Source organism: Plectropomus leopardus, chromosome 12, assembly GCF_026936395.1.
Source record: "Plectropomus leopardus strain MGB_pleo_1.0 chromosome 12, ASM2693639v1, whole genome shotgun sequence".
Classification (NCBI taxonomy): domain Eukaryota; kingdom Metazoa; phylum Chordata; class Actinopteri; order Perciformes; family Serranidae; genus Plectropomus; species Plectropomus leopardus.
Window position 1 is genome coordinate 9,016,249 of NC_142187.1, and position 13,291 is coordinate 9,029,539.

At 40.6% G+C, this 13,291-nt stretch overlaps 1 protein-coding gene across 8 annotated transcripts in view; it reads left to right on the forward strand.

The window, feature by feature from the left end:
- The window catches only part of LOC121951317 (disco-interacting protein 2 homolog C), a 224,121-nt gene that overhangs the window by 124,017 nt on the left and 86,813 nt on the right, over positions 1-13,291 (forward strand). For all 8 annotated transcript variants that reach the window (XM_088085027.1, XM_088085029.1, XM_088085028.1 and 5 more), the window contains exons 3-5: positions 4,139-4,249; positions 7,983-8,108; positions 12,855-13,190. In XM_088085027.1, the coding sequence (XP_087941153.1) occupies positions 4,139-4,249; positions 7,983-8,108; positions 12,855-13,190 (573 nt within the window). The remainder of the gene's footprint in view (positions 1-4,138; positions 4,250-7,982; positions 8,109-12,854; positions 13,191-13,291) is intronic.

The window sequence follows — 13,291 nt, forward strand, 5'->3', positions numbered from 1 at the left end:
GTCAACTTCCTGGTTGTATTTCCCAGCAGTCGCTGTCTTGGTATGTTACAAATCATACCCATGTGACACCTTGGGATTTTAAAACAAAGAATACTTGAAGGTATGAGTCAAACTGCATGAAGGATTTTTGCAGGTAGAGCTACATGTGAATATGTTTAACTGTTCATCTCTTTGTTCTACTTACTCAGTTCATACTCATGTTTTTTGCCCGATGCTCATATCTAGCAGGGCATCTGAAGCCAGATTCAGTGGAATTACTTGTAATCTCTGGATTAGCCGCACTAGGGGCGAGATGTATAAATGAAGGGTATGCACAAAAACCATACATACCCCATTTCCTGTATATTATCTGGTAATGTGTGGTAAGAATGTGTGCACCTCAACCATAATTCAGACCAGATGTCCATGTGGTTCTGTAGAGCCGCTCCCATGTGATATCATAAGGTGGACATGGAAAAATAAAGTGATACATGTAATCTAATAAAAAAATAACATTCATAGTTGAGGTTGTTATCCAGATTCAGTGATGTTTATAGTCTACAGTGAACTTCTAAATGCCTTTTTGAGACATTTATATATTTTTATCATAAAAATCACATTAGAGATCAGCATGTTTTTCTTCCTCATTGTGAAGCAGATTTTAAAGATGACTGCTGGCTTTCTTAGGTTTAGTGATGATTCAGGTATATTCACTGCCAATGATGGTTTACAGGTACATGTGATGAATAAATGATGCGGGTGCTATGGATATCCACAGCTGTGCATAATGTCAGCTGCTCTGGTGCTCTGGGAAACCCTCGCTGATGCACACAGTCTGTGACATTGCACTTATTTTTTATTGACAGGTCTAAAGATTGGTGGTGATTCAGAAAGTTAAAAAAACAAACTTGATTTTCTGTAGATGTCCTGCACAAGCAAAGAAGACAGCCATGGACCAGAGTCTACAGCCCTGTCACCAGCTCTGTAACTCTGTTCTCAGGCACAGAAGTGCTTGAGCTAAAGGCCGAGATGCTAGCTTGCTGATGTTAAATGGGGACTGTGTCATGTTTGCCATGTTCACCATTATACTTAAGTACCTTAAATACCTTTAAGGTATTGACAGAAATAATACCACGTAATATTGAAACGTCTCCAGTCAAATGATACTTGCATTTGATTGTTTTTGGGCATCTGATCATCCCAACTCCCTGTAGGATTAGGTTAGATTAGATTAGAGAGCTTTAAAAATCCCCAGTGAGGAAACAAATTAGCCACCAGGAAAAACTTGTGCAGACAACAAACAATGTACACAGTACATTCACAGTTCACAATAAATAAATACAAATACAGCAAATAAATAACACCATAAAAAGCCATCTGAGACATAATCAAAGGCTGAGACCACATCTAAAAGGGTTCATTAAAAAGATGTGACAGCTGCTGGAACAGAAGAACTTCTGAGTTGTTCAGAAGAACAATAAGGCCTCCTGAGTCGCTCACTAAATGAGCTTCTGAGTCTGGTAAAAACACAGTGAAATGTATGCCTTTTAAAATACTGAACTGCTTTTAGTTTGGCCCTTGTTCTCTTGGCCACAGTCCCCTCAAGTGAGTCTGGAGTAAGGCCAATCACTGAGCCAGCCTTTCTTATTATCTTATTGATCCTGTTTTTATCATCTAGTAATGCTGCTCCCTCAGCAGAGCACAACATAGAAATGGACACTAACTAAGGATCAGCAAACTCTCTGTTACAGCCATCTCCGGAGCTGCTCTCCTCAGTTTAGCATCTGCAAGTTTAGCACAAGCTAACATCCAGCACTGTTAAACCATTAAAACAGTTGCAACAAACTTTTTAAACATGTTAATAACAGGGCAGTGTATTACTAACCGATAGTACTGTCACTGTATATGTACGGCCGGACAGGCTCTTACAGCTGTCCCCCAACATGGCACTCACACTACTGGTGAAGTTGAACATGATGGGTTTGACAGAGTAAGCAGTTCAGCAAGTCAAAAAGCCACTGAAGCGTTTGAAAGTATGGCAGTACTACATGCCACTTTATTCACATTATGGGTATCAAATGAAGTACTCTATTGGTATTGGTGTCATTTTAAGGGCAGTAGTATTGGTAGTAGTATCTTAATTTTTTAAATCATGCTCATCCCTGCTGGACAGTATTCAACAAACTGAAAGTTTAACCCTTAAGATGCTGATACAAGTCGTGGGATCACCAACGTCTTTAGGATTGATCTTCTGGGAACCATGAATGTCTATAGCAAATTTTGTGCCAATCCATCCAGTAGATGCTGAGATATTTCATAGGATAAATGAAAATACTGACCCGCTGGTGGTGTTACAGGAAATGCCAAAGGGTCACCATAGTCATTAGGATCTATCCTCTGGGAACCAAGAATATCTCTACAGAATTTCATAGCAGTCCATCAAACGGGTATGAAGATAATACGTCTGGATTAAAGTGGTGGACTGACAGACTGACACTGAAATGCCTCAAATTGTAAATATTCCATAGGTTTTCTGTAACTAATATGGACAAACAAAGAAATAGGTACATAAAGTCTGCAGGCAAAAGAAGTTGCGTAGGAAGAAAGGAGAGAGAAAGAAGACATTTTCAAAGAGGAAATAGAACGAGTCAGGAGGGGGGAATCCATCCGTCCAGACTCCCCAGAGGAAACAGAGAGGCGAGGTATTTCCCAGACCTGTCATTTGTTCTGGCGCTGGCTGGTAGTCGTTATATGGTCGGCTAATCAACTTTTAGCTTTTCTCCTGAGCAGTGGCGATACTCTGAGAGCTCTAATGAAGACAGACGAGGGTGGAAGTGTGAAGCTGAGATGGATGCTCATAGATCAGCAGCTCCGGAGCGGTCGTAGCTGTCAGTAACAGGGTGGTTATTATCATCAGACTTATTGATTGGTGTGTAGGGAGGTTGTTTTACTCTATGTGTGTGTGTGTTTGTGCAGGCGTACCGGTGTGTGGATCGACCTCAATTTCTGTATTTCACCGGGCAGGTTTGATGTTGTTATGGGAGTTTTTAGTGAATATATTTATTACCAACTCTACATGCAGTTTTTGGTTTATAGTTTTATAGAATTATTTTTCTCTCTTTTTCCATTTACCATGTTTATATCTGCTCAACCTCAGAATTCAACTCCATCTCAATGAATAACTTAGATTTGAACAGTCTGTACTTGGTGTGTGACACTGCCAAAAAGAAGAACATTATTAATAAAGAAATGTGTTGTGGTTGTCTCGAATAACTGCAAAAATGCACAGTGGCATAATAACTGCAGTTGTTTCCAATACAAACTGGATTTCCTTGAAGGAAGCAAATTCCTTGAAGGAAGTCAGAATTCCTAGACGTGTGTGTGTGTGTGTGTGTGTATGTGTTTGTATATGTGTGTGTGTGTGTGTGTGTGTGTGTGTGTGTGTGTGTGCGTGCGCGTGTGCGCGTGCATGTGTGTGTGTGTGTGTGTGTGTGTTGGCTTTTTTTTCACATGCACCAGATTTTTGCTGAGTCAGGCTGGTTAGTTTGGTTTTATTGTGTCAAACTTAAAACATTAGATTTTTCATTCTGGACTTATTATGAGTTTTTACTTTCATTATGATATTAAATTTCTGCAGACATTGCAGATAATGATATCCTTGAGAAATGTACGTCACACTGAATCTAATGATATACTGTATGTACCTTGTCTGTGTGTTCAGATGTCACTGAGTTACTCCACATATACTCTGAGAAGGAGTACAAATTTTGAAACAAACTGCAGCAATGGGACGCTCGCAGTTTTGAAAGCACCTTAATTGTGTCCATGAGCTGTGAGTCACAGCCTCTGCTGCTGCTGTTGCAGCTGCTGACTGAGTTGGTAAAAGGAACAAATCTGCAGACAAACTACAATAACCAACCTCCTGTTGTTTGTAGAACACCTGCAGGTCTCTTCCTCCAATTTCAGCTCTCTAACTGTGAGAGACTTCTGTAGTGGATCAATGATTTATCTGTTGAGGCATATTAAAAAGCAAAATATATGTGAAGAAAAAAATACAGAATACATAAGAAATATGCAAAAATACAAAAGTGTTTCCCGGGATCGATTTTTAGGTCAAAAACATATGAATGCTGTTTAAATATGAGCCTTTCTGTTCCAGGAATGGATCCATCCATGGGGCAGGAAAGGAGAACCCCGGTCACCCCATCCTCGTCTTCACGGTATCACCGCCGGCGGTCTTCCGGCTCCAGAGACGAACGTTACAGATCAGGTAAGGAGGGTTGTCCCTGACCATGCAGTACATTTAGTCTTTTAGACCAGATGAACAAAATGTGGAACTGCATCAAAACACAGAGGTGTTATATCTGACCTGCTGACAAAGACATATTTGTTAATCACTATGTTAATTAGCTTCATTACTCACCTCATTAACATCCCGGGTCATGTGTGATAACTTAAGTCAGACATGGTTACATTTTTTAATTTTTCAACTTCTTTCCAATATAGTTTATGATGTTATTATAATTTGGAGGTCTTATCTGCATATATTTGCATATCAAGTAGAAACCTTCTTTTATAACGGCTATAACTCTTTTTTACTTCAGAACATGGAGCTCATATTAATAATACCTATCTGTAGAGAAGTACAGAGTAACAGAAACACTGGATGTATTTTAAGGAATACTCACTTCCCAAATGATCTCTTGTTTATTAATTACTCACCCTGTGGTGCATGGAATACATTTAAAAAAAAAAACCCAAAACAAGTTAAAAAAGGCCTTTGCTGTTCCTGCATGCCTCTTAACTAAGTATCCAAACTCATATGTGACCATATGCGACAAATAGATTGACGTCTGACTCATATAAATGCCAAGTTAAATGTGCATAGGCAGGTCAGTAAACAGCGTACAGCCCTGGCGTTCGATGCAAGGAAATGCATGTCTTTACATATGGATGGAAACGCCATTGCAGTTATGACAGAAACATTAATTAAAAAAAAACAATTCCCATTCAGTCATATGAAATATATTTGCATGTGCAGTACATAGACATACATGACCAATAATGCATGACGAAAAATAAGGGGGACAGAGCCTGTCGCAGCAGTGTGATACACTGCTGGACAGTGTCAGGTTAAACCGCCGCTATATAGGGTGCCCATAGGATGGGCGGGAGGGAAGGTGGATGTGTCTGAACTTTCACCTGAGAGGTCGGTGTTCGCTTCCCATTTCCTAAATCTAACCACATGCTTCTGCTGCCTAATCCTAACCATGGGCTTTTGTTGACATCATGGCGTTAGTAGCAGCATCCAGGAATGTCAACTGCAGACACAGAAGGATACCTGGGTAATATGTAAACTCGGAAGTTCACTGACAAAGTGGCGATATGTGAAGACTTCGGTTGAGAATGTATTGGAGCGGGACACTGAGTGAGGAAACATTGAGTGAGAGGTGACATAGAGAGGCGGCTGCATCAGAGCCAAAGAAGCACGTTTGAATTTGTTTTTTTAGCTTTAGAATTGTTACCAAAATACCATGTGGGACTTTTTAGTGCTTTCCAGTTTTTATCTAGCTGTAGTCCTCAGTGTCCTTTCAGATCGAGTGTCTTATTAAAAGAAAAAGAGTCTCAGAGAAGTTTTCCACAGGTCTGTTTTTGGATTTGATCCAAAACTATGGACCTGTGAACACCTCCACACTCAACTCCAATTCCCTCCATCCTGACGAGGACACAGTGTCCTGTTTGATACTCTCAGTTTTTCTCTGCAGAATGGGCTGCAGCAAATCCAGTGTTTGGCACAGATCTGTGGAAAAAGCCTCTGACAAATCTGTCACAGCTCTTGCAACATGCATTGTTTGGTTTTGTTCCATCTGGTGTCCAGTAAAGATTAATATCGGATTAACTGAGGATTTTAACTTAGGGAGATTCTTTTCAGTGGCATCTCATTTGAAATTAATCTGTAAGAATTTGCTTTGGTTATATCTGGGGTCAGCAATAAAGATATGCAATGGCCCAGTAATAGACAGGCTTGAGTTCCTGGAGCAGTGGACAAACCTGGCTTACTTTATTATTCTATTCCTGCATGCTATTGAGGAGTTTGTTTGAGTTTGTTTTGACAGAAAATAAATCCTGTAAAAACCTTTTAACCCATTAAATTGAAAAAGAAAAGCTGTGCGAGCACCTTAAAAAGCTGTGCGCACACTCACTTTCACACACTGTGCCATTACACTCAGTCAACCATAAGACAATAAACGTGCACTTGAGATTTAAATCACCTCCGTTCCTCTGTAAACACACACACACACACACACACACACACACACACACACACACACACACACACACACACACACACACACACACAAACAAGCGTAGATCTCTTAGCCCCATTCATACTCACAAATGTCTTACTTGTGTCATTATCGCGTCCAAAAGCCTGAGTGTTTACCTTCTGACAGCAATGGACACCATTCAAACAAACCCAGCTGTGGCTACATTGCAGCGCTTTATCTCGCTCTTAGAAACACAAATTTACAAAACGTCTTCGCCGACGCTCCCAAACTTAATCCATTTCGGAAACCACAGCGCCTCATGGGAGATGCTGTCAAGCTGGGAATGTTTGTGTATGTAAACTGAAAGTGAATAAATGGGAACACGGCGCTCATTGTAATGAGAACACTGCAGCACAAATACAGCTGATAGTCCTGCTGCTGTTTCTCTGCTTAGTATTTTGGCTGGATGGACTGTATGATTTCTCTATTATTTAAAAGCCTTCCCCAGTGTTTACAATGGATGCCACATTTTTAGTGCCTGAAAAATCCACTTTTTCCAGTCAGTAAGTCCTGCCATGTTTATGGTAAACTGTGGTGAAAGATGTAGCCAGTAAAACTAAAAGTTAATGTATACCACAATGTAAAAATGCTCCATTATAGTAAAAGTCCTGCAATTAAATCTGAAACACAGAAGTATTGTTAGTTAAATGTGCTTAGAGGGACAGATCATCCCCAATCTAAAATATATTTTTACTCATAACTGTAGTGCCAATTATCAATGTAGATTGTCCGTGGATTATTTTGAGTGACCGGGTCATGATTTCTAAAAAGAGACATTGTTATCGAAATTTTTAAGTGTAATTTTGAGTCCCATCTAGTTTCATTACATTAAAGAGAAGGCATACATCTCTACAGCTGATATCTCTAACACTGCAGCTCACGCCAAAATAATCTAGACTGATAAATAGCCCTACAGGGAAAAGAAAAATTATGTGTTTTTGTTTTGGGGCTGAACTGTCCCTTTAGGTAATTGTCTCCCATAACTGATATCATATTCTGTACAATATTATTAGACTGATTGAAACATCACTTCGTAAGCAGCATTTTGCTGTTATTTGCTGCTGAATGTTCTATACAGTTCCAGTAGTTTAGTCCAGCAGATGTATGTATGTATGTATGTATGTGTATATATATATTGTAAATCTGTGTGCGTGTGTGTGTGTGTGTGTGTGTGTGTGTGTGTGTGTGTGTGTGCATTAAATAATGTATCATGGATACAATTTACTAAGGATCCCCATTAGCTTTCCAGATGTGTATTTCCCCCTCAGTGCAGCCTTGAGTTTCAGTGCAGTCTGGTCCATCTGGTCCATTCATCTCACACTGCATCATACAGCAGCAATAACTGCACTTATTGCTGATAAAGCTGATAAAATCAAATGCAGACATGGTGGATTATCCATCTCAAGTTTTAAGCATCTACAAGATCATTTTCTTACTGCACAGAAATGAAACGAAATCAATGGCTTTCTGGTGAGCAGAGAAAACTCATTAAAAAACATGGTGGCATAGCTTTGGGATGGCTATCACTAATATTGAATATACTGGAAAGCTCTGCACTGTGGATTTAGCTAAAATATTTCAACCATATAAAAGTTATGATACTCTGGTATCTGTTATTTCGAACATTCTGACAGATGAGTGTGATGTTGAAATCTTCTGTTTGTGTGTCTCCAGATGTGCACACAGAGGCAGTGCAGGCAGCCCTGGCCAAGCACAAAGAGAGAAAAATGGCGGTGCCGATGCCTTCAAAGCGACGGTCGCTGGTGGTCCAGACCTCAATGGACGCCTACACACCACCAGGTACGGAACCAATCACTGCCTACGTCGACAGATGTGACTCATTTTTCTTCAGTCTAAGCAGCTTCCAGCCACAACTGTGCACCAAACCAAGCTAATGTTAGCATGTCAATTTGATATTGAATAGTGATGGTTAGCTTTTAACATGCTTCAGTTAATTTACTTGCAAAATTTTAGCAAATATCCAATAAGATGTCATGATGCACTGGCCAAATACATTACTGAAGTACAAAATGTACTGTAGAGAGGCAGTTATCTAGGGAACAAGAATAAGAAGAAAAGAATTCTCAAAAGAAGGAACCACTCCCTTTTCCTGAAATATGAATTCAGTTTTCTTGAAATTTTAGACAAGAGAACAATGTGACGAAGTTGAATGTCTGACTGTCTTATGTCTGACTTGGAGCAACATGTGCACACTTTTTCATTAATCAAAGTTAGACAGTCAGAAACTTAACAGCTGATCCTGCACAAACAACTGCAGATTTTAAGTGTCTGCAATTAATCAATAATCTGAATTTTGCAAAATGTGTCATGCATTAATGATATATTGGGAGAGGAAGCACCATGATATATTGCCACGTCAGTTACTAGTGTCCTTTCCTACAAAAGATGACGTTACAGTTTCTAGGATTAAGTATTTTCTCAGCTCAAACTTGCTGAAGGACAGAAACCCTGCAGAGAATGTGCACGGAGAGAGTTATAATCAATGAGGAATCAGTTTGGAAGTTTTTCATGGTTTTGGACTTGGTGTTGCTCCTGGGCTTGTATTTCCCCTTGACCTGGCTGCACTGCTGCCAGTTATCATGTGTAGAGGTGGAAACAACCCTGAAAATCCTGCTTTTTTCCTCTCTCCACACCCTTATGACATTTCTTAAGATAGTGTTGAGAGAAAAACTGCAGGACTCATTCCTGTAACCCAACAGTCACAGATTTACTGCATCTGCTGAAACCTGCTGCATGCACTGCCAGCTTCTCTGATGAACATTTATCATATGTAAATGCCCGAGATAAATGTCACTTCTCTTAAAATTTGTAACGGACATATTGCTCTATTGATTTTCTTCCCTGTGGCGTGCAAAGCAGGATCTGTCCAGGGTGGATGACGGTGGCAGTCATCCATGTCTTAATGGCACTGGTGTTGTTTAATGAGGATGTTAATGAGTCCATTATAGCTCTGGCCGTGGGGGTCGAACTTCACAGAGCTCCACTGAACTATAGCCATTATTTAGCACAAAGAAGCGTACAGCAGGAAAAGATTAAATATGAAGGAATTTTAATGGGTCAAGCCAAAACACTCAACTAAAACTAGATAGAAATGGAGGTGGTCAAATTTGCACTTCATTTTGTTCAATAAATGTTGGGAAATGATCTCAAAAATGTGCGTGGCATTCAGTAAGATTAAATCTGAGTCAACTTTACGAGCTTAAATCTTTCCAAATCTGTAACTCTCAAGAACAGAAGCTTTAATCAATGTAGGTATAAACAGAATTTCCCTTTATCTGTCTCTTTGTCCACATGACCTACTTTTGCCATAACAAAATGACAGAGAGGTGAAAGATGCTGAAAGAGGAGCTTTTTTGGTGGCTCAATGGATAGAGCGGGTGCCCCATGTACGAAAGGATTGTCCTTGCCATGGCAGCCACGGGTTTGCTTCAAGTTCGCGGCCCTTTGCTGCATGTCATCCCCTCTCTCTCCCCCTTTCATGCTAGCACTCTATCCTGTCTAATAAAGGCAAAAATGACAAAAGAAATAATCTTAAAGAGAAGATGTTGTAAGAAACATGTTACAGTTCTAAAGGATTAGGATAAGGCTGTGATTACTCTGTATTTTATACTTCCAAGCCAGTGATAGCCATGGCTAGAGGCATTATGTTTTTGGGATGTCTGTCAATACGTCCATTCCATTCTCGCCAACATGATATCACAAGAACACCTTGAGAGAATTTTTTTAAATTTGGCACAAACGTCCATCTGGACTCAACAATGAACTGATTTGAATTTAATGATCAAAGTTCACTGTGACCTCACAAAACATGTTTTTGGCCATAACTCAAGAATTTTTATGCTAATTATGACACCATTTTACACCAATGTCTAATAAGATAAAATAATGAGGTGATGACATATTATGTTTTAAAGGTCAAAGGTTAACTTTACTGTGACACCATAATGTTTTGCAAAACACTTTTCTGGTCATTAATGGGATAATGTGTATGAAGCATCCATTGTTTTGCAAACGTAGATGTAAACTGTAAGCGCCAGACCACTGTTGCGCCAAGGCATATATCTGCAAAGTGGTAATTCCAGTTGAAAGTTGGAGCACCGCCTCTTCTCCTGCTCAATTCTGCTCCAATTTCACCCTGGTACCACTTAAACCATGAGTTTGAAGCATGCCTGACCCGGAATGAATCTGTGTATTGTGCACACACTTTTACGTCGAAAATCAGTTGCTGCGAGCTCGACAGTGAAGATTACAAAATACTTTCAAAGGAAACTGGGCGAGCTGTAAGCTACACTACCTTTGGGTGTCCACCTTAAAACTTTGTGGACTGTATACATCTTCTTTGCTGCTGGGTTGAAGATGTGTGAAGCATCCATGTTTTAGTATTTTTTAGCTTAGCACTATTTAGCACTACTTTTTATCAAACAAACAGGCAGAATTTGTGCATTTGTGGGGACTAATTTCAGTGGCGCATCAATCCATATTTGGTGCTCTAGTAAGTATTCGGGGCAGCAGGATGGTGTATGTGAAACAAAGTCAAATAAACTGCAGTGTGTGTTCACGGTTATAAAGGAACATGACAGACACATTCATAGATGCACATGCATGAACAGCAACAGACATCAGTTCCTTCATGAATGTACAAATATTTCCTACATACACACAACACATTCATATGCAGCTTGTTTGCGTACTGGAAAGGCGTGTTTAACAGGCTGGTACTGCATGCACTCACAATATTCACATGATTTGTACATTTTTATTTTTGCCATTTGTCACAATGGAAGGTAAACAAGCTGCAAGGAGTCACACACTCACACACATGACACACGCAAACGCTCACAATCCATCTTGCAGATTTAGAAAGCTTGTGTCCTGAGGGAGCAGTAAAAGCAGTCTCACACACACACACGCATGCACGCAGGCACACACACACACACACACACACACACACACACACACACACAGGGCTGTCTGTCTGCCAGAGAGGTTCATTTGAGGACGGCAGAGTCGCGTGTTGCCGAGCAGCACGTCGTATCGTGCAGAGATGACAAGTGAAGCAGGACTCTGATGGGCTTTTTATTGGCTTTTGGGTGCTGCATTTTCTCAATTTCTCAACAAATATATTTTCAGATTCATTTTTTATGAGGAGCTGCTCTGTGTCAGAAACTCCCTTTCTTTGTTCATTGTATTTTTGTGTTTATTTCATGACATTCCCAGGTTGCCCGGCAGCATCTTATTTTCAACATGTTTGTGTTTTGTCACTGGTAGCCTCCACAGGGTCCTACTGATGATGATGCACAGATTTGCTCAACATGCATGTCAGCTAAGCACCATGGGTAGTTAACATTTTAAGGCCGTGTCCAGTCTAGCGGCATTTTGAACTACAAATGTCAGTTGTAATCCGTGACGATGAAGAAATCTCACCTTTTAAAAGTTAACGGCGGCCAAACAAGGAAACAGTTTTAAGGAGACAGTTCACCCCAAAATCAAAAATATATATTTTTCCTCTTACCTATAGTGCTATTTGTCATTTCAGATTGTTTGGTGTGAGTTCCTGAGTGTTTGAGATATCGGCTGTAGAGATGTCTGCCCTCTCTTTGATATAATGGAACTACAAGTAGATGGTGCATTTTGGGTTTGGGCTTGTTATTTTTAATAATGTTTACAGGATGGGAACAGCCTAATGGACGGTGTTTCATTAATGCATTTAATGTACAAAACACAGAATTGTAAGCCACTTAATAACACAAATTTCGTTTTCAGTCACATTACAAGAGGGTTCTCACAGTTAAAACTAGGTGAATGCAAAGCACATTTTGTGCTCGTGTTATTTCAGTGTAACGGGCTGAGTGTCTCTGTTCATCTGATAAATAGGAGTCTAGTATTCGCTCGCCTTTCAACTCTTACTTTGGTCTCCTGACAAAAATGTCTGGTTCTCTTTGTTTGTGCGATTGTTGGACTCATTTACTGTGCTTCTGCCACACACACACACACACACACACACACACACACACACACACACAATCACTCAGCACCTGTGTGTGTGTGTGTGAGAACTAGGTCAGCTTCTGTTGTTATTCATATCACCACCATCAGTCTCATAATGCTGTAGGCATTATGGAAATCACATGCAAAACATGTGAACACAAACACACACTCACTCTCTCTCTCTCACACACACACACATGCGCATGCTCACGCAGACACACACACACAAATTCAAAAATAAACTTTACTCCATTCCCCCCCTGTGGCGACTCCCAACAGATGGGAGCTAAAACCTTACCAGGCTAGAGACAATAGAGTAAGATATAACATACTATGTCTGTCTCTAAATATAGCAGATTATACAGCAATACACATTAAATTACACTAGATTTATATTAAAAGATCAATAATTTGTCAGTGGTTTAATAAAATCTGTCCACAGTTTTTACTGCTATTACTGTGGTGTGTCAGGGCTCTGTTTCATTTTATTTATTATTCTCCTTCACATCCATCATCCTTATTTATTTCCCTCCTCAGACACCTCCTCGGGCTCAGAGGGCGAGGGTCAGGGCGACGGCGATGAAGAAGAGGGAGGAGAAGGAGAAGAAGAGGACGGAGGAGGCGGCGGCGGAACCTCCTCCAGCCGGGAGGGGAGCATCAGCATGGAGCACTGGATAAGCCGGGCCATCCACGGCACCTCCTCCACCACCACCACCACCTCCTCCACAGCCTCCTCCTCCTCTTCCTCCACACGCAGCGGGGGGAGCGGGGCGGCAGGTGGCAGGCTTGCTGACGTCCTGGCCCAACACATCCACATCTCCGCCCACCACCAACACCTCAGACACCATCATCATCACCACCACCGCAAGACAGGTAAGAGAGTCCCTTACCCTGACACCTAATGCTCTTAGTCAAATGTAGTCATCTTTAGCAAAATACAAACTTTTATTAGCAAATGGAGTACACCCTTAGCC